This window comes from Corvus kubaryi, unplaced genomic scaffold, assembly GCF_017639235.1.
Source record: "Corvus kubaryi isolate FWS band 111438036 unplaced genomic scaffold, C.kubaryi_AGA036_p1.0 138, whole genome shotgun sequence".
Taxonomy (NCBI): domain Eukaryota; kingdom Metazoa; phylum Chordata; class Aves; order Passeriformes; family Corvidae; genus Corvus; species Corvus kubaryi.
This window is the reverse complement of record NW_024580672.1, coordinates 10,398,665-10,422,153: the sequence shown is the minus strand read 5'-3', so window position 1 is coordinate 10,422,153 and position 23,489 is coordinate 10,398,665. Positions and strand designations below refer to the sequence as shown.

At 56.1% G+C, this 23,489-nt stretch overlaps 1 protein-coding gene across 1 annotated transcript; it reads right to left on the bottom strand.

Moving 5' to 3' along the window:
* Window positions 1–6,864: 6,864 nt before the first annotated feature.
* LOC121659869 (slit homolog 1 protein-like) lies at window positions 6,865–22,235 on the bottom strand. Its single transcript, XM_042018486.1, has 5 exons — window positions 21,896–22,235; window positions 9,665–9,736; window positions 9,307–9,378; window positions 8,585–8,656; window positions 6,865–7,058 (listed from the first exon to the last, which is right to left on the bottom strand). The coding sequence occupies exons 1-5, from the start codon at window positions 22,096–22,098 to the stop codon at window positions 7,052–7,054; spliced, it is 426 nt and encodes a 141-aa protein (XP_041874420.1). The 5' UTR covers window positions 22,099–22,235; the 3' UTR covers window positions 6,865–7,051.
* Window positions 22,236–23,489: the final 1,254 nt, after the last annotated feature.

The following is a 23,489-nucleotide window of genomic DNA, read 5'->3' as shown; positions in this document are numbered from 1 at the left end:
TAATCCAGCTTTTCCTGTCCTGAAGGGAAATACAGGCACAAATGAAGATGAAAGCCTCTGTGGGCAAAGGGGAGTGCAACAACCATGGACAGGGAAGGCAGCTGGTAAGACCCCCTAATCCATGCTCTACTTAGCTCTGGCAGGGCAGTGGGAGTCCCAACCACAGATGTCTGTGCCTCGCTGGTTAAGTGAGGATAAGCCTGAGATGATAATTAATTTAACACAGATGAGAATCTGGAAAGTGAATCCCCACCTCCTCAAACCCATCCCCAACATGCTGCCAGCAGGGTTCCCTTGCACGTGGATGTCAATCGGCACACACAGGGAAATGGACTCACCAAACCAGAACAGCCTCAGCCCGTCCCTGCAGGCAGGGCACAGCTTCCTTCCCCTTGGCAGTGCCTAGGAGCCCTGCTGCACCGGGAAACCCCCCAGGTGTTTGAAGGGGCATCTTCCCCACTTACACTCACCTGCTTGGCCCTTATGGCACTTGAGCACAGGGAACTTCACCCACCTACAGCACTGGATAAAGCATCCCAGTGCTCCAGGCAGCCTGCTTGGGCAAGAAGTTGGAGCCCACCCCTGCTGGTGTCGGGGTTGCAGGCTGTGTGGTCCACACCAATGCCAAAAGCACCACAGGTCCCTTGGGAGCAGAAGAGAAAGAACACGGCACAGGCACCCTGTTGGAAGCAGTGCTGGAAACTGCTGACAGCTCATTTTCATGGCAGTTCCAGCACAAGAGATGAGGGGTTCCAGCACCCACCCGAGGGAGGATCAACCAGCAATCACAGGTTAATTACCTGGCTCTGCACATTCACACATCTGTGGGATACACGTGCAGTGGTACCAAGTTATAACTCAGCCTCAAATCACTGCATAAGACTTTTTTCTTCCACATTCTGGAACTCAAATTACCAGAGGCTAATTCTGTTCACAACTCTTTAATATTACTTTGAACCCTTCTACTATTTGAGCTGTGAAAACAGGAGGAAGGAAATGCCTTTATTCTGTGCTCAAAATGTATGGACAAAGGCATCAGCTCCTCCAAGTGCTCTTTTAACTCTTTCAGCGGACCAAAGGTGGCCAAAGGCTGAATGTGGGACAATGCAGGCAATGAGCTGTGAGGCAGAGAGGGAATAAATAATTCCAGTGTTTTAATAGCTGTGTAATTAGCACTGCTGCTCAGCTTTAGGAAGATCTGATTTTTCATTGCTTTTTCCCATGAGTTGCAAATTCCCATTTGCCAGTGCACCACTGGGAAGCTGGACAGGGACGTTCTGCACGATGCCACGTGGAGGGGGGGACTTTGCTGAAAGGGGCAGGGGGCTGGAAGCTGCACCTCACCACAGACTCAGCCCCCTTTGCTTTAATGACATTACAAAAGCCAAATCCAAGCCTGCGCCCAAAGCGAGACTGAGGGTGAGCCCAGCAGAACCAGTGGCTCAAGGAGAGAGCCCCAGGAGTGGGGCTTGACCATGTGCATTGCCAGGGAAACCTTGGAAGCGTCTCAACAGCCAGAAAACTGGAGCCGGCCGTGAGTCAGGAGCACAACGGGGTGCATGGAGGGAATGGGGCAGATTATCTCCAGGCAGCCGTCTGGCAATGCCCATGCCTGGCAGCCCCGGCTCGCTGGCAGGATAATGGCACAGAACAGAGCCAGGGTGTGCCTGTGCAGGGGTTGCACCAGCACCCCAGTGGGATGGGGCCCAGGCTGGTGGGAAGCAAAGGGGGAGGCTGCTCATCTGCAGGTTGGGGCATGGTTGCTACCCTCACCCCAGCTCTCCTGTGCCTCTGGAGACAGTGGGTCAAGTCCCAAAATGCTTATGGAAATGCTTAAATATAAAGGGATCTTAAAAATGTGTTTAATTCGTGAGGCTTTCAGGTTGTCTGCACTCAGAATCACCCAGGGAGTCTTATTGTCCCCCCATCCCAAAAAGCTGAGATCTGCGGCACATTAATGATGGAGGAAGAAGGGGGAGAGCAGCAGGCAGTGAGCAGCTCCCTGCACTAGGGTGCTCCTTCCCAGCAGGCTCACCCAGTACAATACCCCAGAGGTATCTGTAAGGATGCTCTCCCCAGGGGCCAGCAGCACAAGGATGTGCCAGCCTGCCTCAGCTTGGCCCCCTGAGCCCCGCCAAGGCTGGGGGTGCCAGGAGCAGTCCCTCAGCGCCTGGCAGCCTGCCGGGGAGGGGGCTGGCCGCCCGCCCGCCTGGCAGCATCCTTCCCTAGGTAACCTCCCCACCTATTAGTGGCACATTTGTTTCCCTTCGTTTCCTTAGAGCTGTCACGAGCCACACTGACTCTTTGTTCCCGGGGGCTGCAGAGAGGCCTCCCTTCCCCCTCCCATCGGCTGGTGTGGGGGGGTGTCTTGCAGCATACAGACCCCGCATCTCCCCCCTCCCCCCAGCCACAGGGGTAAACATGCTGCCCCTCCTCATTGGTATTCGGGGGGACACATCCCAGCCTGGCCCCCCCAGCCCTGCTCTGTCCCCAACAGAAGGAGCTTTGTTGGGGAGCACGATGGGGTACGGCACCCGGAGTCCAAAACATGGGCATGGTGACAGCGGGAACACTTGGCCCTCACCCGGCAAGGGGAGGGGGACACTGCTAGAGGGGGAGCTGGGACAAAATGAGGGATGCTGGGGAAGGGGAAGCAGGAAGGTTTGCTCTGGGAAAGCCGCTCCCTGCTCTGACCTTGGCGCTTTGCTCTTGGACAGCAGGTCTCTGCACAGAATGTCAGCACACACACATCTGTGCAAAGAGCAAAGGGGCACGTGTCCAGGGAGCCAAAGCAACCCTGCTCCAGCACGGGAAGATGAAAACACAATGCTGTGCCCACAGGCTCCTTCCCACGCAGCGGCTGTGGGCTCCTGGGCACTTGCCGAGCTCCAGAAGCAGCACAAAACCTTGCTGGAGGAAGTGAACCTCAAGCAAAGCCCCAACAGGAGTGACCGTGGGAGGTGGGGGCGGGTGTCTGGCACAGGAGAGCCAGGGCACAGCCAGAGCCAGCCCACCACAGTGACAACATTTCCAGGGACCCAACAGGCAGGCAGGCACTGAAAATCCCCCACTAAATTGAAAACAGGGCTCAGGCAAGTCCCCCCCACTGGGAGGGAGCAAAGCTGTGGCACACGCATTCCCTAGAGAGCATCCCCACCTGGCACCCACACCTCCCACCTGGCACCAGCATGACTGCCCATTGTGGGGGCACGGGACCGCTCCTTTATCCAGCCCTCACCAAGCACTCATTTTTTTCTCCATCTCTGCCTTCCCTATCCGGGGTTTTCCTGGTGCAGCCCGAAGAGGAACGGTCACTAGTACAGTCTCGCAAGCAACACCTCCCACGCGCAGCCAGCCCCATCCGAGCAGGGCCTGTTTTGTTATTCCTTTCTCTGACAGCTCCTTTTTCACTTGTCACCCTGTTTTGCTACTACTCAGCTCACAGCTTCCTCTGGCGTGGTTGTGATCCTCTCCTGCTTGAAGGATGTCATTTGCATTTTCTCAAGTTATTTAGCAGCCCTCCATTTTTCTCTGCCTGCTTTTCTAAAGGCAATTAGGGCTGGGTTTAGCCAAATGCAGGGGTGGTGCGAGGAACCTGCCCCAGAGCTCGCCATAATATCATCTCTCCTACCCAGGCAGCACACCCAGCTGTGGTGCTCTCTGCCACTCGGCTTCAAACTCCATCATCCATTTAAATACCCCTGGGTCCAGAGTGGGCCTGGACCAGCCCCTGGTCCCTCTGTCAGCTCCCAGACAGAGGCAGTCGTAGAGCATCGCTACTCCTCTGCAGGCACTGGCTGCAGGAGAAGAGTCTCACAGGAGCGTGACAATCCCCCCAGCTCCTACAACATTTCACATGTCCCCGGCTCAGAAAGTCACCAGCCCTGATTGAGATGTTAATGCTGTTTCCAGGGAGCCCCTGCCCTTACAGACTGAGAGCAGCACGGCAGCCCTTCCCCCTGGGCTTGGCTGCCAGCTACAATGTGGCACCATCTCCTTCACCATTTTTGCTGGCATGGGTCCGACGGAAGCTGACAGTCTGCGGCCCATGTCCTAAATCTCTCTCCTTCTGGAGACAAGACTTTTTTCCCCCTACTCTCTGCTCACCCTCTCTCAGCTCCCACTCTGCCTGAGCAAGGAGCAGCTACTGCAGCTTTCGTTGAGGGAAGCCACTGGGCAGCCACTCCCATGGGGATACATCCATCCAGGATTGCGACTCCCCTGACGGAGCAACTCCCCAGAGCTCCTCTCAGCCAAGCACCCACTGCTCCTCTCCTCCCTCGCATCAGCTCGGCTTCCCTCGGAGAAAACTATTTATTTATAGCCATCCTGGCTGCCTTTAGCACATTTCAACAGCCCACGTCTTTGCCTCCCTGATGATGCGCCCGCAGCATTTCTGTCCTCACCCTGCTGCTGCAGCCATTCCAGACTCCTGTCTCCTCCTCGCATCTCCCATCCAGAACCCCCAAATGGGCTTAGAAACAGCTTCAGGAGGAGGTTTTAAGGGGAGGTGAGCAGAGGAGGGAGAGAGTGCTACAAAACTCCTTTCTCATCCTTCCCCCATTCTTCCCAAGGGAGCAGAGAGAAACTCTGCATGCTTTTTCTGTTGGGAGCTGTTGGGAAACCCAAAAAAACCCCAACTCCTGCCAGCTTGGGAGAGTTGGTGGAGGAAGGTCTATCAGCATCCCCTTGGCTCCTGGTGTGCATCAGGACTGTACTGGAGCACCATTGCTGAGCCAAGATGTGTACAGCTGCAGTGCACTGGGGACCAACAATGGGCACTGCAATAGAAGAAGTCACCTTCTTGCCTGGGTAATCCTCAGTGGAAGGAAAGATCTATTTTTTATCAGCTCTCTACTTCGCAGGAGATGTGCTCTTCCCCAGTGAGCTGCTGGGGGACCCTGGCTCCCCCCCCCCCTCCCCCCAGCCCACAAAGCTTTGTTCTTCCGTCCAGTGCTGACAGTTTAATTAAACCCAGTTTGAGAACGGGTCACTGAGGTCAGGCGCTCTCCAGCGAAACCTCAGATCAGCACCATTTCCAGCCACCACGACTGCTGAATGAGTTATCCACTCATTGCGGGGGACATAAATAAAGGAGGCCATGCGGGGAGTCCCCCTGCCTCTGGCCCCACTGCCAAGGACCCCCCCACACTATCTCAGACTGAAATGGGCTCTGGGCAGGCGTCAGCTCAATATTCCCAAATTCCAAGGGGAAAACATTCCTCTCCAGGCGTCTCACCTCCCCCATGCCCTCATTTGAGGTTTGCTTTCCATTGGCCCTTTCCTGCCATTCCCCAGTTTATTTAAGCCCCGACGGATCAGGTTTAACTCCAACCCTTTCCATTATCCCGATGCACAAATGCTCTTTACAGCCAAGTTCCGTGTAACTAATTGTAGCTTGAGCCGGGCTGGGAGACCACAAAGTACCACCAACGTGGATTAGGCTCTGACACTCAGGAGGTGGACAAAGAGCTCTCCATCCTGACCTGAGGGACTCCTCTTGTGCTCCTGAAAAATTTTCATCAGGTTCAGTGAGAAAGATACAGTGGGAAACTGCTGTATGGGTATCACATACCCCTAATTCAACAGACTTGCCTTCATCTTCTGTGTTACTGATGTGCTGAAAAAGATGCATCAAGACTGTGTCTAGAAGAGGCTGGAGCATCCAGGCCAGCACCCAAGGGCCCATCTAAGCAACCCCCACCAGTTCCTGCATCCAACCCTGGCCTTCTGCTTCAGCTACCACCTGACAGCTCATTTCCCAACTGAACAGATCTCAGCCTGACTCAGTCAGCCAGTTTTTGCTAATCCAAGACCTCTCAGTACAATGGTGTGAGGACATGAGGACCTAGCAGGGACTCCAGAACTCGAGAAGCATGCCATGGGTGGCTGCCACCTGCAGTGGGCAGGTCAAGGGGAGGCTTTGTTTCCAGCCTGTTTGCTGGAAGTGGTCTGGAGATCAGGATTTGCAAGAAAGTGGTGCTGGTAAGAGCCTCCTCTTCCTAGACCAGCACAGGTCCCAGCCCATTTCTGGGCAGGGAGGGGGCCCTGAGCAGTGGGGCCACCCCAGATCCATTTCAGCAGTTCAACAAGTGCAAAACCCAGTGGGGAGGCTCCAATTTCGTTCAAGGAGAGCTGATTTCAATTTAGCTTAAACCTGTTCCCCACTGACTCATATCCCTGTAGCCTGACCTGGGTTTGCAGCAATTTAAGAGTGTCCTTATGACCTTCTGCACTGGCTGGACTAGCACTGGTCCAGACCCCACCTCCTGCTAAACCAGCACGTGTGTCTAGACAAGCCACCCAGGGCACCCCTTGCCCCACCATCCCCCCGAAACATCCCTGAGCACCTCAGCAACAGGCAGCCGCACGGAGAGAGAGCAGCAGGTCCTCCAGCACACAGGGCTCTGTTGCACAGATGCAGAACTCGAGGATCTGCCAGGACACTGGCTCCTGATGTGCTGTCTGGGCAGACCCCAGCAGCCCTCCCCTACCGTCACTAATGTGTGTGGGGCAATGTGCTGCAGGAGGGTGGTGGGTGGCTCAGTGTGTCCCCTGTCCCCAGTCCCACAGCTCATCACAGGGACTCTCTGCTCCAAGCATGCACCAAAGCTCCCCAAGACATGGCACCAGCTATAGTCGAGGAGCTGCAAAATCTGAGCCTGTGCACACAGCCCCATATTGAACAAGAGAAGCTCCAGGTACTGGTATGCAGGCAGTTTGCCATGGCAGAAATGCCCAGAAAACAACTTCAAGACAGGGTGGGAGGGAATAGGTTTGAAATAACCACCACATTGCAGGAAGCAGTAAAACAACAGGAAGAGGCTGAAATGCACCTGAACATGATGAGGTGGCTGCAAGGAGCATCTTGCACAGCCCTCTTACACCCACGCTGATATGTACAGCCCCCTGCACACTGTGGCATAGTCCTGGCTCCACACGAGCCAGGCAGCTGTGTAGGGGGCACACTGCATGTGTAGGCGACACACACGCTGCTCTTCTGCATCTCCACAATGAATTGTTAGGGTTTGATTGTTGAAAGAGCCTGGTATTAAAATCTAGAGAGGATTAAAAAGGAAACATTAATATTTGTACAATAATTCTCTTGCCCGTGTTTCTGTTATGCAATGGGCGGCTAGAGGAGGATGGGCCCTTGCTGGCGCCACAATATGGCACAGCTGAGCTCAACAAATGCCATTTGATAATTAATTGAACGCCTGTGCTATCAGCTGCCATTACCTAGGCCCATCTTTGGCACCTGTCCACCACTTCACACATCCCATGCTGGCAACCCACACAGCATTTTAACCCTTCATTACACACCTCAGGCTGGACTCTGGGACTGACTCCCTGGCACTGTTGGAAGAAAACGGCTCAGCCACAGCCTGCCTGCACAGGCAGAGCTGCCCGGCCCCAACACGGCCATGCCTGTCCTGGGAATGTCTCAGCCCATTTAGTTATTTCATCCATTCCTGCCCTGCCCCAGCAGGGACCTGGCATCCTCATGTCACAGCTGATCGATGGAGACGCAGCACGCAGAAAGCTCATGTATGTCCCAGCTACTACCACCCCAATCCACAGGGTATAAGCTGCCTCTCTGAGTGATGGAGAGCACCCAGCCCCAGTCTGGCACGCACCCTCTCCTCCTCACATCACCCTTCCCAATGTCTGTGGTGCCTGACATAGCTGAGAGCCTGTAAACACTTTGTTTGAACAATGCTGGCACTGCTGAAAGCACCATTGCCTGAGCAAAACAGCCCCAGGCAAGGGAAAGCCAATATGGAAAGGAGAATATTTATCAAAACCCTCCCCAGGCAGCCTGCTGCTGCACAGAGGGAGGAGGAGCAGAGAGATCTGTGGAGCTGGGGCTTGCACAGCAAGAGACAGTCCCTGAAGTTGTTTCTGCAGGTGCAGAGGGACAGGCAGGGATAGGGACAGGTAGAGCAATGCAGGGAGGGGGCAGCAGGCATGAAGGGCAGGGTCTGCCCCCGGCAGGGCTTCCCCCTCCTTCTCCAGACACCTACAGAAAGGCAGCTCTTGAGCAGGGCTGTGGGGCTCTCTGTGCCCCATGGAGGTCTCTGGGCAGGACATGACCCCCTTAGGGACACCCTTTTTCACCCTCCTTTCATGACAACCTGGGCTAGTGTGTAAGGGAACCCTGCTCCAAAGCCCGTGATCCAGGGAGGATCCAGGGAGGAGGCTGAGGGGCTCACAGCACCTCTGCACCTGACACTGTGCAGGCACAGCCCAACTCTGCGATGCCAGACCCAGCCCAGACTGCCAGCACCTCATCCCACATCCCCATGTGTTACAAGGACATCTTTAACACTGCCAGTCTCAGGTCTTCTGCAAGTCACAGCCCATTTCCCACCTTGCTGCATGCTCAGGTCACACAAACAGGGTGCGTTCCCCTGCCACATGCCGAGCCTTCATTGGGACAACATACCAGTAACCACCAGCACAACCTCCCCAGGAGCAGCACCCTCCTAGGACATCAGTGCCCCTCCAAACCCCATGGCAGCCCCCCAAGCAAGCCCACACCACTGCTGGGCAGGGGAGCCTGGTGATCACAGAGAGTACTTACAGCCGCGACAGCGCCTGGTTGTTCTGGAAGAGAAGCTCGGGCAGGGTGTGCAGCTGGTTGCGGTTCAGCCGTCTGCAGGGAAAGAAGAAAGGGTCAGGGTTTGGGGGACAAAGCAATGACCCCACCTGCAACCCAGCTGGGTGCATCAGCCACAGCTGGGTGCTTTGGCTCACTCAGAGAGGCCAACAGAGCAGAGCATCCCACCTGGCAAGGACAGCCCCATCCTGCTCACCACAGTCCCAGGCAGGGACAACAAATGGGGCACTAATAGACCTACTCACAATGTTGTAATTACATGCAGAGAGGACTCCAAGCTGTTAACTGCTGACTGCTGCTTAACTGCTCTCTTAACCTGCTGCTCGATCAGCTCCTCATATTTGCTCGAGCAGCTTGGGATTTTTAAACTGCTGAGCTATTTTACTGAGTACTGGACCAGAACTTACAGCTCCCTCGCTAACACACAGGACACAGCTGACACAGCAAAAGTCATTTGTGTTTAACCTGCTCCTCACCTCAAAAGCATCAGAAAGGACTCTAAGATCTATAGAAACAGAAATAGGTTTGCTTCCCACACTGTAAAACACCACTGCCATGCCAAAGAGAAGCTGTTTGAAGTGAGGCAGCACCGATACATTAGGGTTTAAGGAAAAAAGGAAAGGATGCTCTCTGCAACTAAATCCAGTGGCCCCTCACCAACCCCCCCTCCATGACCAGGCACTCACAGCCGCTCAAGCTCCTTCATGTCATCGAATGCCCCACGCTCCACCATGCTGATCTGGTTTTCCATCAGCTGCCTGCAGAGAGAAGGGGTCAGCTTTCTGGAAAAGTGGTCCCCAGTGCCCCATTACTTCTTTTGACCCAGGGCACCTCACTCCCACTATCCCCTCAACACACCCCAGACTCTTCCTACTCTCTCCCAGCTGGAAGCCCACCACTCTCAGCCCAACACAATACTCTCCAGCCCTGCTGGCTGAAGCCCACAGAAAGAGGCTGAGCAACTCTAGTAGCCCCAGGAGGGGCCACAAGCCAAGCACAATATCCAGCAAGGTGGGGACAGCTGGCCCCTCATCAGGAACTCACAGGACACGGAGCTGCTTCAGCCCAGCAAAGTCATTCTTGTTGATTCGCGTTATGTTGTTGCCGTTGAGCTCCCTGCAGAGAGAAGAGGAAGAAATTAGCATGGAAGCACTCAGGAGGTGGCCAGGCACTGGGCCTCCCCTGTACCTCGCCAGAAACAGCAGGCAGGGCCCAAAGGACAGCAGTGGCTGGTGCAATTCCCTCACCAGGAGTGGCTCCTGGTTCCAGAGAGGACCCTCATCCTCAATGGCCACCAGTGCTGGGCACACAGAAGTCTGGCTCGCCATGGGTCTGTAAGCTGGCATCTTTCATGGGCCATAAGGCAACAAGAGGCAGGGACTGTCTGGCTCCTCTCTGTTCCCATGCCAGATGCCCTCCTTGGGATGCACGTCACCCCATTTGCATTCTGCAAATGCAGCAAACACCTGGGAGGGTCATCCCAAACACACAGAGTTATTTAGAGAAGGCAGGGGTAACAAGAAACAAGCGTAAGTCCCCAGAACAGCAGGATCCCTCCAAACACCCAGCTGCAAGACACAAGTGTCACAAGTGTGACACTTACATGATAATGGCTCCTGCCATTACCGGTGCATCACAACCGCTTTGGTGCACAGCCATGTCACACCTTCTACCTAGAGAATAAGCCACACTCAAGTTTCACCTGCCAAGAGACAGCTTGCACAGGACAAGCTTCTTTGTGGCATCACTCTCTCATTCAAAAGCCCTGGGTTGAGCACAGGGACAAGCAATCCAGCCAGAAAGGAGATGCTGCCCCTCCTTGCTCATCCTGCTGGTGGAAATACAGGGTACCTACACCCACCCCACGGCCTCAGTCCTGCCCAGGCTCTGCTGAGCACCACAAGAACATATGTCCCACTGCTGGACATGCACGTGGGAGGGCCTTTGCTTGCAGCCTGCGGGCTACACCTTCCCCAGCTCTCCTCAGCCATGCTCTCCAGCATGCTCCTGCTAGGATTATCCTGCTTTAAAATACATCAAGCCAGGAGCTGCAGAGATTTGCACCTCGCACTCAGCTTTGCAGTGCCTTTCCGCATTACAGGGTGTGATTACTGTAGGAAAAGCAGGACCATCAGCCCTGGGACACACGGTCTGCAGAGCTGGGGATCTTGGCGCAGCCCCCTATTGCAGGAGAGAGTCTCCCTGATTGGCATCATGAAGCATGGCAGTGTTTGCTTCTTGCCCATGAGGCCAGCCTGCCCAAGGCACGTGCTGGAGATGGAAGATGCCTACGCGAACACATGGCCCAGGGAGGGCTCCCATGCTGGAGACCCACTGCCTGCACTGAACACAAACACAGAAATCAAGAGGAAAACAAGCAACCTACAGGAGGGGAAGGCAGTCAAGTGAAGCATGAGCTGCTGGAGCCAGGGAAGGAAAGAGGCAGGAGAGTCCCACCGTGGAGCAGGTTGGGGTGCTTGGGCTGGACCACGGCGGGTCTGTAACTTCCTGAGCCCTGACAGCAGGACCAGGGAGCAGGAATGTCTCATGTCACACGACTGGCTGAATACACAGTCCATCATTCCCATCTAGAGCCAAAGCTTCCCTCCACCGGGCTCTGCAGCCATGCGAGGGGCCAAGGTCAGCGGCAGGCTGGCCTCGGGGCCGCCGAGCAGCGTGTAGGGCCACCGGGTGCAGCCAGCGCAGCCGCGCACCCCGGGGTGCTGTCATTGTCCTGCTGAAACGGCTGATAATGGCTAATGAGTTCCAGCTCGCCATTATAGCCCCGTAATTACAGCGCTATTCAGCGCCGAGATTGCCGGGCTCCTGCCATTATCCAGCCGTGTGTGCCTGTGTTGGGAAGGAGGTTGGGAGAGCACCGTTACTAGGACACAGATGAATGCAAGCGGGAATGAATAGAGGTTCCTCAGCCCCAGTGATTAAACTGAAAGCCACACTCGGGCTCTGCAGCCCCACGACTCCCCCGGCTCCCAGCACGGCCAGCACGAAGAGAGCACAGCAGGCTGCCGGGGATGGGCCTCCAAACCAGAAGGTCCTGACCCTCTCAGTGGGAGCAAAAGCCATGGTCAGTCAGGCTATAAGTCCCAGGCATGAAGCACTGGGGTGTGTCACACGTTTTAGGGACATTTGTCACCGCAAAGAGGGTCGTTTGGTATGTGCAGTTGTGTGGCCACCTCCCGCTGGACCGAAACCCTGGAGTCAGCTAAGGCCAGGGAGAAATCACAGCTTCAGGAGTGGTTTTTTCCAAATGCCCTAAAGGTTCCTTGGCAAAGAAGATTGCCTGGAAGACCCCCAGGGCCACGCTGGAGGCGATGGCACCCATTCGAGTTCCTGGTGAGGGAGGGTTCCCAGCAGGACTCCCATGGCACCTTCCTTTAAACATGCCTAACATTACTCTGGATACAACGTGTAACTGGGAGTCGAGACATCTCCGGTACTGCAGAGAGATAGAGCAAAGAGGCTTGACTTAGAACTGCCCGACCTGACAGCCAGGACTCACATCTCAGCCTGCAAAGCCCAAGGAGGTGCTGTCCTCAGAGCACCAGCATCCCAGAGCCTTAGCCAGAGGCAGAGCACAGGCAAAGCAGCATGGAAACATGCAGAAACACCAAAGAGCCACAGACTAGACATGGCCAGTCCCCGCACATGCCAAAACCAGGCTCTGCCCTCTCTCCCAGGCATCTTCTGGGACAGTGCAGCCCAAAGACTGCAGCACCAGGAGGCACAGGCAGGACTGCTGCCCACACAGTCCACCCTAGCCTCCACTCCCTGCACGCTCACTGAGCATCCTTGGGGTACTTCAGCAGTGGGGCTGTGTCTCAGGGCCCCTTGACAGTCCCGCTCCCTCAGGGACTGGCTCTGTGTGCTCCCTGACAACTGCTCCCAGCATCCCTCCATGCCTTTGTTCAGGTAAATGATGGCCTTTGCAACCAAGATGGGAACGAACAGCAGGTAAAGCCTATTTGTAAGGATGCCGAGGCAACACTGCCATTTAACTTCATGACATTTTTTCCCCTCTGAACCCCCTTCAGTTCCTCATGGAGATAAATTACAGTCTGCAGTGCCCAGAAAGCCAGATCCCTGCTGCTCAGCTGCTCACCCACTGCCTCCATGCCCTTTCCTAGTGAAGCAAAACACTCTGCCCTGCTCCACACAGCAGAGCTTCAATAAGGACTGATGTGTCTGGGGAACTGCCCAGCAGATTGGTTGTATTTCTGGACTGTGACTTGAAAGCAAAAACACAGGGTGTGCTCTTTCCTCACTAATTCAAAGGATTTAACACCAGAAAGCATCCTCAAGTTCATTTTGGCTGCCTTCCTCTCTCCCCCCAGCACTCCAAATCTCACACTGCTGCTGGAGAGACGGCGAATTTTCATTTGCAACGCTCAAGTTTCAGAAACCCCCCTCCCATTTCTCCCTGGGTAGAGGAAAGTCATTAAAACAATCAGTCCCTTTGCTACATTGCTTGTGGATCATCCCACTCCCAGATGGGATGTCTGTGCTGCAGCAGGGTTTGTTAGACTGGATTTGCATAGTCTGGGTTTATATTTGGTTTCTAGCTTTGGATGGCTTATCCATTCCCAGGGGGTCCGATGTGTCTTTTCCCTTTGCAGGGTTTGCAGCTACACTAACTCAGTAACAACCTCAGAGAGCACAAATGCTGAGAGTTAATTTATTAAATACAGCCAACATGAATGATATTTCCCTGGGCACTGATTTATCAGGAGCGTGAAGGAGCAGACAGCGCAATCCCACTATCCCTACTCCATTGCAAGGCATCAGCTATTCAGCACACATGTGACTCCTGTCCTTGCAGCTCAGCTCAGCTCTGCTCTCCTGCTGAGGCAGAAATCCTAACTGCTCTGCTCCCCAGAATCCTGCTTTTAAGAATGCAGAGGAAAAGCCTGTGAGATGAATTCCTGCATTGGCACCCACCAGTGGCAAAATGTGCCCCAGCCCATCAGTGCCAGCACAGAGCAGGTGCCCACAGCTCTGGGCAGTGACTGCAGGGGCTGGTGGAGATGGATCCACGCTCCAGTGGTGCCTGCTGCAAGGGCCACTCCTGCCCTGGTGCCTGGTGAGGCTGGCACTTGTATTGTCCATGAGATGTGTCCCTCCCTCGAAGGTCTCCACTGCTCTGCTGTTCCTGCCCTTGCCTCAGAGCACCTGCTCCCAAGGGCATGGCTCCCCTCCCAGCAGCTCCAGAGCCCTCATCCCAGAGCCTTGACCCCAGCTGGAGCCGGCAGTGCCAGATAATAATCAGGGAAGCAGAGAAATGAAGGCTGGAAGGTCACGCACCCCACAGCAGTACCTCTGCCACCCTCCATCAATCCAGGCAGATGCACACACTGCTCCTTCAAGGACAGGGACTGAAACTACCCTGTGCATTATTCCAGCATGTCACTGCTCCTGCCTCAAGGACATTCCCAAAACTCTGACCTGAGCCTCTCCCACAGCAGATGAACCCCGTCTCTGCCTGGCCAGGCCACCACGGTGCAGAGACCTAGCTGCTCTCTTGCCTGTGCAGGCCTCTTTCCCAGCCCACTTCTCCCCACCAATCCCCCAGTCCTAAGGGCACAGCTCTCCCTCAGGGCCTCTCTGACTTGCAGGGGCAGGACCCACTCTGTTCCTGCTCCCATTCCACATCTGTGCTGTTGGTCATTCCCTCCCACCAAGCACTTTCCTCTAGTCCCCAGGCAACACCTTCCTTTCTGTCAGCTCATTCCTCCCATTCACCAAGCCTGCTCTGAAATCTCAGCCCATTCTCCTGCCCTCTTGCATCTCTCCCAGCCTGGTGGCATCTGCAACTGTCATAAGCAACTCGTGTCCCATCACACAGACTGCTAATGGGAACACGGATGAGGCTTTGACTCCAGACTGACCCCTGTGCTCAGCAGTGGGGGGCAGAGCCAGCTGCAACCTTTCATCCTACACTTTTATTGCATTTTTCAAGTCTTCTCAAGATTTCACCCGGCTGCTGGAATGTAACTGAGCCCCAGCACAGGCTCACTGAGCTGCTCAAACAAGGAAAGGTGGAGCAGAGCCCTTCCCAGTCCTGGGAGAGCTGGTCCCCTCCAGCACTGGCACCACATTCACCAGCTCCCTGGAGCCCATGTGGGCATGGCTGGGTGCTAACTCCATCCCCTCCAAGGTACCAGGGAGTTACAGGGTGCTGCTCAGGGAGGGGACACTGGTCACACACATCCTGGGCTGACATAGCTGCACAAGGGGCTCAGCACCTTCTTGTCCTTTCCCATCCCATGCCTGTTCTGACCAGACCCCTCAAGAAGAGCAAAGGTGCCCAAGGGCTACATCGAAGACCCTTTAGGGGTGTCATTCACAGGGTGAACACCTTGCCAGCACCGCCCCTACCAGCTGCCTGCAGGTGCCCAACAGGCAGAGCCCCAGAAGTGCCGTTTGGGCTCATCTCAGAATCACTGCCCAGCCCCAAGCACAGCGCTGGCCCCAGAGCACAGGAGGCTCTGTAAGCTTTTACGAGATAGTACAGCAGGTTAGCATCACGACAGATCTTTAAGCATTACAAACAGCATCGATCATGCAAGTAACAGTGAGGATCCGGAAGGCTTTCTGTTCTCCTAACTTCTCTCTGGGGTTTTCATGCCACAGCCATTAGCTGCTCGCAGGCAGGGAATGCTTTACACTCACGCAGCATTGTGGTGTATTACCTTCAGGTTAAAAATAAATAAATAACCTCCCTGAACCCCAGGGGGAGAGAGAAAAAGCAGCAGGTCATTTCTGTTCCACAAATGTGAAAACTGAGACTCAGCCAAGAGAACAGATTTTCCTGGATACCCCCAAAATTTGGCTTTTTATGCTGTGCTGAGTGGCCTGGTGAGGAGCTGCTCTGTAGCTTCTCTGCTTCCCAGGGCAGGGGAGGCTGCCCAGCCCTCAGGCTTCATCCTACCACTCATCAGATTAAGTTCCACTTTACATCTTCCTCAGCAAAACCTCTTTGGCTCATCCATCCTGGAGCTGCTCACAGCAGGGATGGGAGGACAAGTGCACCTCAGCTGCTCAGTTACAGGTGCCTCCTCAATCCCAGAGCAGATGGGCCTCCTGAAGCATCCCATTTGGGATGTAGGGCTTCCTCCAACCAAGAAATATCCAGGGCCAGGAGCTTGCATCTCTCTCAGTCTTGGTGCCCAGGGCTGCTCCTTGGCTGCATCGCTTTAAAAATTAATCTTCCCTTTTTCTGATCTTCCTCCTCTAGCAGCCTCTCTCCCCCATAGGACACTTGCCTCTGCTATTTTGAGCAGCGAGTGCATCCAAAATGCATGCCAGGGAAGCAGACAGTCAGCACAGCCTCAGAGCCTGAATGTAGCAGATGATTCCTGAGGGGACAGCCTTGGACCAAGCCCACACCAACACCATGCAGAGGTCTCCTCCATCCCACCTCATTTCCTTCTCACTTCCAGCAGTACCACAATCCCAAGGACCCGGCTGCAAACTATCCTTACTGCTCACATTGCTAACTGCATCCTGGTGATGTACAGCAGGAAAACCTCTGCTCCCCTTACCATTCCTGCCACTGCCATCCCTGGCTGTCCCTTGAGTGGGGACAGGGGCCAGCTGCTGGAGCTGGCCTTGGAGCTACTTGCACTGGAAGCCTGCCAGGGAGCAGTGATCTCGGTCTGACGTCCCCTGGGATGAGGCCATTTGCTAACGCACAACTGTGTTTTTTACTGCTTTTCAGCAAAACACACATAGAAACATCTCCTTGCCTCTCAGGTTTTATGAAGGGTTATTTCAATAGCAATAAAGATCAAGAGGACGCGTCCGCAGCACTAAGTACCTCTGGAGTGGGCAGGGAACCATGAAGGACTTAGAAGCAAGACAAAGACAGACTCCCTCAGCTGCCCACATGCACGTCCTGCTCCACTACTCTCCTGCACCAGGTTGCCAGAGAGCAAATCAGTGCAAGGATACAGGAAAAGCCCCTCTTCAGTGGGAGGTCATGGGCTTGTACACCTTTCCCTGGACAGGACACCCTTTCCCTGCCCACACCACCCTGGTGGTACCCCAAATCCCTTCTGTTCCCCCAGGCTGCAGGTTCTGCTGCCCTGTGATGGTCCCTCGTGCATCCTTTACCTTTTATAGCTGCCTCACTCTTCTGCCAGCCAGAGTTTTGATAGGAAACAATGAAGTAGGAGAGAATGAAACTCAAAGCAAATGCACGTCCTGTAATGGGTCTGTTTCTGTAACTGGACTGTTTCTGTGTGTGCTGCCCTGCACCAGCACCGTGGCCACCATGCCCAGCTCACCCTGGGGCTGCAGGCTCTGGGCACAGCAGCAATGGCATTTGAAGGTGCACATGAGAGACCCATAATTAAAACTGGAAACAATTCCCCTTCCTTGCTCCCACCTCAGCAGCAAGGAATTGCTGTTAGCACAATGCATCACTCTGGAGGACCAAAGTGGCAGCACATTTAAGGCAAAAATATCTGTTTTAAAAGATGCAATAAAACAGAGCCAGGGAAGGGTTTATAGGGAAGCAATTGTTGTGTGAGGTGAGAAGTGGTCACCAGAGGCCAATCTGCCTGGCTTTATTGCCTGTTACTGGTGACTTTTTCCAACCAGGGGACAATAGATCCTCCACTATCAGCCTCGACTTCAGTCAATACAAACACGACATAGTTTTTTAAACTAATATTTTTCCAGCATGCAATTCCATAGAGAGTGAGAACGCAGCGTTACCATGGCAATATATAGACAGCATCTGCCTTGGACGTAGCTGAAGGGAGAAATTGGAATAGAATTGCAAATTTCCTCTGTCCAGGAAGGCTCCCAAGGAAGCCACTGCAGTGGGCTGGGCAGGCTACCTTCCCAAGCCAGCCTGCATCCTCCCAGTGCCCAGCAATGGCTCTCCTGAGAGCTGAGGGCTGCAGGGCCAGCCAAGCACTGCCCTGGCTGGACAACGGTCCTGCATCCTGCCCCAGAGCTCTGCAGAGCCTGCGCAGACCCTCTGCAACCAGACTGCTCAGTGAGAACTTGCCCGGGCACTTCAGGGAAGGGAGAGGTTGACTTCCTCAAGGTGCTTCCTAAGAACAAGCACTCCTCAAAGCCCCTGAAAGGAGAAGCAGCCCAACAACCGGTGTGGAATGCAGGAGTGTTGCTTCCATACACCAGCCTGGCTGCTGCAAGACATTTTGATTAACTGGTGAGAGGTAGATGCAGCTGAATGTATTGAACATGCTCTGATCAAGAGCTTGCTGCCAGAATTGTGGCAGAGGATGGTTGGGCAGTATGCAAGTGTGCTTCAGGTGCAGCTGCCCTGGCGTGGTGCTCTCACACCCAAAGGCTGTAGCTCAGCACCCCTTCCCTCCACCAAAGCAGACAGAGGGATGGCAGGCTGCATGGGGCCCATTTCAGCACAGGCAAACCCCCAACTTTGAGAACCAGGCAAACAGAAGCCCCATGAAATGCTGAGACCAGGGACCCTGGAGGGGAAAAGCCAGAGCCAAGAGGCGTGCAGTGATGGGGACCTCCAAACCCAGCTCTGCTGCCTCCCACATGCAGGGAGGGACACTACACAGCCCACAGTGAGATGGGGGATGTTCAGCTCATGGGAGATGAGGCAAAAGGGGCAAGTGGGGCAATTCTCAGCTGTCAGCCAAAAACTTCAATAGCAGGAGAGTGTGACGCCATCACAGTCAAGTCATCCCATACAAGCAAAGAGCTGGGCTGGAAGCTGCCATTTGACAGTGGCAAATTTGCACTGATCCTGCTGGTGTGGGGAGAGTGATCCACCTCCCCAACAGGGCAGCCTGCTCTTCAGAGACACTGTCAAAGGAAGAAAGAAAGAAAAGCAAGCAAATGGGGAAGGGAACTGTGACCTTCTCCCACAACTCTTCTCTGGTGGCTGAGGCCTGAGGGACTCCTGGAAGCAGATAACACTGTAGTGCTGGAGGATTATCACCCCATCCTGCCTACAAAGCCTTCAAGCCTCTGTTGTGCTTGCCAGAGGTGTAGGCGGAAGCACAGGCATCTGTGCAAAGTGCCCAGAGACTTTGCTGCTTCCCGCCTTGCTCAGCCCCGATCCAGTCAGAGGGCAGGTGCACAGCCCCCATTTATGTTGGGTTGCAGACTAAAAGGCACTTAGGGAGCAATGTGCTGTGCCCTGGCACAAGGGGGAGGGGTCCTGTCCCCCCCATGCAACCATCACTCATGGTCCATCTTAGACATGTCTGCAGCCCTTAATCTCTACCAACAGCATGGCACCCACCAGGAAGGTATCACAGGGCAAACTGTGAAGCAGAAGACGAGACAATTTTTCCCCAGCCCATGATTCTCCAAAGTTGCAGTGACTCTCAAAGGCAAGTAATTCCCTCTTCTTCAAAGGAAAAGGGTGTATTTCAAAAGCAATGGAGCTCAAACCTCGCTGCAGAATGCTGCTGACTGAGTCCCCACTATGGCAGTGCCAGCAGCAGTGCTGCCCTGTCCAGGGGCTTGACCCATGCCACCGTGGGGCTCAGCCAGGTGGGAGGCTGGAGAAAGCCTGGAGGCTCCAAACCCCACACTGGCACGCAACAGGAGAGAAATTCAGTGGCAGGGACACCACTGCTCACTGGCACTGTGGGGTGCATGGTGAGGTTGGCGTCACTCACACTTGTGCATCTCAGGGCTTAGGAAAAGAGGCAGGCAGTGGAGGGCACTGGTAAGAGGTTGATGACTTCCCACAGAGAGCTGGTCTCTGGAGAGAGCAAGTCCTGAGCACAGGCCCTGCTGCAGACTCCCCTGCGGCTGATAGCAGACCTCGCTCCATCAAACACTGAGAAGTTGGAGACTGCAAGGTTGCAGCCTGCTTACAGGGAATTGAAACTCACTTAGGAGCTGTTACAGCAGGATTTCACTGCTAGGAGATAGACCTGCTCTGCACAGACATCCTCAAGCACCTGCAAGGGTGTGCAAAACAGCAGGAAGTAGTTATCCAGCAGACAACACCCACGAGAGAGCAAGCATGTCTAGCTCAGTCCAGCCAGAAGATCCGGCATCGCCAGCTGCATTAAAATCCAGAAAACCCAATGCTGCTGAATGGCAACAGACATGGAGGACCAGGTCAGTGGAGGCAGAACGAGAGACAGCAACAGGACCCACCGCCAGAGGGGGAGAGATGCCCTGCCAGGGCAGGAGAGGGACACCCAGCAAGGGCATCCTCCATTAGCTCACTCCAGCATTGCCTCATTTGAGCAGTGCTGAGCACCTGCCCAGCGGGCAGAGGTGGGGACTGAATGCCAACTCTCCCCCAGGACCCTGCACCCAGGTGCATGGAGAGCTGATGCCAAGGACCCCATTAAGCTCCCTGAGAGGCAGAAAGGGCTAGTGCAGGCTATGCATAAACCTCCCCCCTGCCCTGGACACAGAGGGAAGGGGGGATCCTGTCTCAGACCTCATAAACTGGGTCTATGGGATGGCAACTCACAGCAGCCTGGTTGCGGTGCTGGGTAATAATAATTTGTATGAGGATAATTATGGTGGGAGAAAAGAAAACTCCTCTAAAGTGGTATCCTGCAGAGCTCTTGACGCTGCACGCTGGGTGCAGCCCTGGCAGCTGCCAGGCTGTCTGCAGTCCCTGCATGCAGTCCTTGCCTGCAGGGTCTCTGCCCATCTCTAGGCAAAGGGCACAGTCACAGTTCAGGAGCTGCAAACAGCACAGCACAGGGCCAGGAGCTAGGAGCCCTAGAACATATCCTGCAGCTCTCCTGCCCAAGGAGGCAGCAGCTCAACACTTCCCTGCACTGCAAGGGGGATGTGGGAGCAGCCTGGCCCCAGGGCCAGGGCCAGACAGCTACTGTGCCACTATGCTCTACTGCAGCTACTGGGATGGGGCACCTGCTGCTACTGAGTAGAGGGTACAGGCTGGGGACAGCCCTGCTCTCTGGCCGGGATGGGGTTCCTGCATGCCAGGAACCTGCTGCCAGCAGCAGGTTGGACACGTTCAGCTCATGCTGCTCTCCCTGGGTGGGGACCCCGTGCAGCCACAGAACCCCGGGCAGGGAGACCTGCCCAGCCAGGCACAGCAGCAGAGGCACCCCTCCTGCTCAGGGGAGCTCAGCAGGTGACACAGCACCCACACAGCCGGCTGGACCATGACTGTGAGAGAAAAGCCTTCCTTAGCAGGGCCCAGCTCAGAGAGCCAGGGACACCTCCCCGCACTCCTGAGGACGTGGCAAGGGATTTGATGAGCAGTGAAGTGCAGGCACAGGGGACTGGAGAGGATGGGTGAGCTGCCTGGCTCACGATGGGTGATCAGCACGGCGGAAGGCTGGTCACACCGTGGGGGAGTCTCAAGGGGAGCTGGGGGAATGGGAACTGATCCTAGCATGATGTGCGGCATTCCCAAGAGAGCTTCCTGGGGACAAAGGGGTGCCCAGCACAGGTAGCGGCTTGGGGTGACAGAAGCCCTCAGAGAAGCTCTCTGGTTGTGTAGCTACCCTCTGACAAGTCCCGGCAGGGGTGGCCACACACCTGCGGGGGGTGCTATGCGGCTCGCGGACCCACAGGCGCAGTCCCTTCTGTGCTGCCCCAGCGCAAATGCCCCCCGGAGCAGCCCACTCCCTCGGGCACAGCTCTAATCCCAACCCGCTCCGCATGCTTGCACAAACACTGGCACACGCGGGTCCTTGGACATGCTGGACCCCTTGCACGACCCTCACACAGAGAAAGGGTCACACACACACCCTGCCCCAGCAGGCTCTCTCACACACGCACTGCTCTCCACCTCAACGGGCTATTGCACCCCCCCCCCAGGAAGGGGATAATGCACGTAAACTCACCCAACAGGCTCTTCCACACGTATCCCCCGGACGGGAACTTACAGACACACAACCCCCGGGCGTAGCGGGACACCGCACATCACCCACCCCACCAGGTTCTCGCACACGCACCTTTTGGGCGGCCGACCGTGGCCCCGCGGGCATTTGCACACGTACTGCCCTGAACAGACACGGTGGGCACTTGCACACATCCCACACGGGCTGCTGCACACCCCCGCCACGGACAGCCTCTTGCACACGCGTCCCCTGACGGGCTCCGGCACACACTCCTGACAGGCTCCCGAGCGCGTTCCGCTCCCCCGCGGGGTTCTTGCCCACGCGGCCCCGCGGGGCACTCGCTCCCCACGCGCTTTTGGACACGCACTCTCGGACAAGCCCCCGGCCCCGGCGCCCCGCCGGGCTCCCGCACCCTGGCCCGCCGCACGCCCACCGGCGGCGGACAAAGCCCGGCGGTACTCACAGGCGCTCGGTGCCGCGGGGGATGCTCCGGGGCACGGCGCGCAGGGCCGAGCCGTGGCAGTCCACCGTGGTGCCGCTGCAGGCGCACAGCGGCGGGCAGGCGGCGGCGCGGCCCCGGCACAGCGCGGCACACACCAGCAGCCAGGCGGCGGCCCGCAGCCCCGCCGGGACCCCCCCCGGGCCCCCGGGGGTCGGGGCCGCCATGGCAGCGGGCAGTAGGGTCAGGCGCTGCGGCCGCTGCGCATCACCGGGGAGCGGAGCGAGGCTGGGCTCCGCGCGGCTCGGCTCGGCTGCGGGGCGAGAGCCCCGTCGGCGCACACCCGCCCACCCTCACTGCCGCCCCATCCCGCAGCCCAGGCTCAGCCCCCGCGCTGGCTCCTCCCTCCCGCCCTCCCCGCCCCGACGGGCCCCCCCGCCACCACCCGCGCCCCTCCCCGCGCCCCCTGTACCCGCGGCAGCGGAGGTAGCAGCGGTCCTGGCCGGGCAGGGCACCGGCACCCCGGTCGCCGGAGCCGTCGGGGCTCTGCACCGCCCCGACCGTGCAGGAAGGCGGGCTTCGGCTCCGTCCCCCCACCCGGGACAGCGCGGTTGGTTCGCGGAGCACCCGACTTCCCCGGGAGAGGCTGCGGGCTGTCGGGTGGCGGGCAGCGGCACCCGGGGAGAAACAGCCTGCGAGCCGGGCGGCCGCAGGCAGGGCATTCCCTTCTCCTCAGGGGTGCCAAAAGCTTTTGCATCCCCTGGTGTACTTAAGGCAGCGTTGGCCTGTCTCCCACCCGGCAGCCCGAAACCCCATCCCGTCATCCACAGAGTCCAGGTGAGGCACGGGGACCTGGCAGCCCACGGGGACCGCAGGACAGGCTGGCGCTTGTCAGCTGGGATGGTGCCTGGTCCGTGAGTGGGAGCCCCGCGGCTCAGCACCCCAGCGTGCAGAGGGGACTTGGGTGGCAGCTCTGCTTTGTACTTGCCCCACACACAAATCTTGAAGTCCTGGCTGTGCATTAGCTATGTTCTTTTCCATTCCAGAGAACATCTTTAAAAATAAAGTAACCAAAACGTCTTTTTGGCTAACCTACAGGGAAGAACAAGGCAAAATACACCTGTTTCAGTGCAAAAGGAAGTGAAGCCAAGAAATCTTGTAAGCTTGGCCCTAAACAGTTGACATCTCAGTAATACAAATATTGCATTCGTTTTATTGCCTTCCATTTTCCTCCCTGAGATCTGCAAATGCAAGGCAGGAGGTGTATCCAGGAGGGCTGGTCACCTGTTTTATTAATGTCACCTGAAACACTTGTAACCCCATGGCTCCAAGAGCTGAGTCCTTAAAAAAAACCCAGCAGGCATTTTGATATGCCCAACACAGCCCTGGCTTGTGGCAGCAACTGCTACAAATGTCCTCCTCAGAGAGGAAACCCATGGAAGGAGGGGAGATGGGAGCCTGCTGCACTGTACCACAGTGGGAGGGGTGGTGTGTGAGCATGGACATGCCAGTGCACACTCATTTCCCAATCCAACAGAGCATGGCGGGTATTTGCAGGGATGGTGGCAGGTCCCAGGGGCTGGAGTGCCTCTTAAATCAATGTCCTCTGTGCATGGAG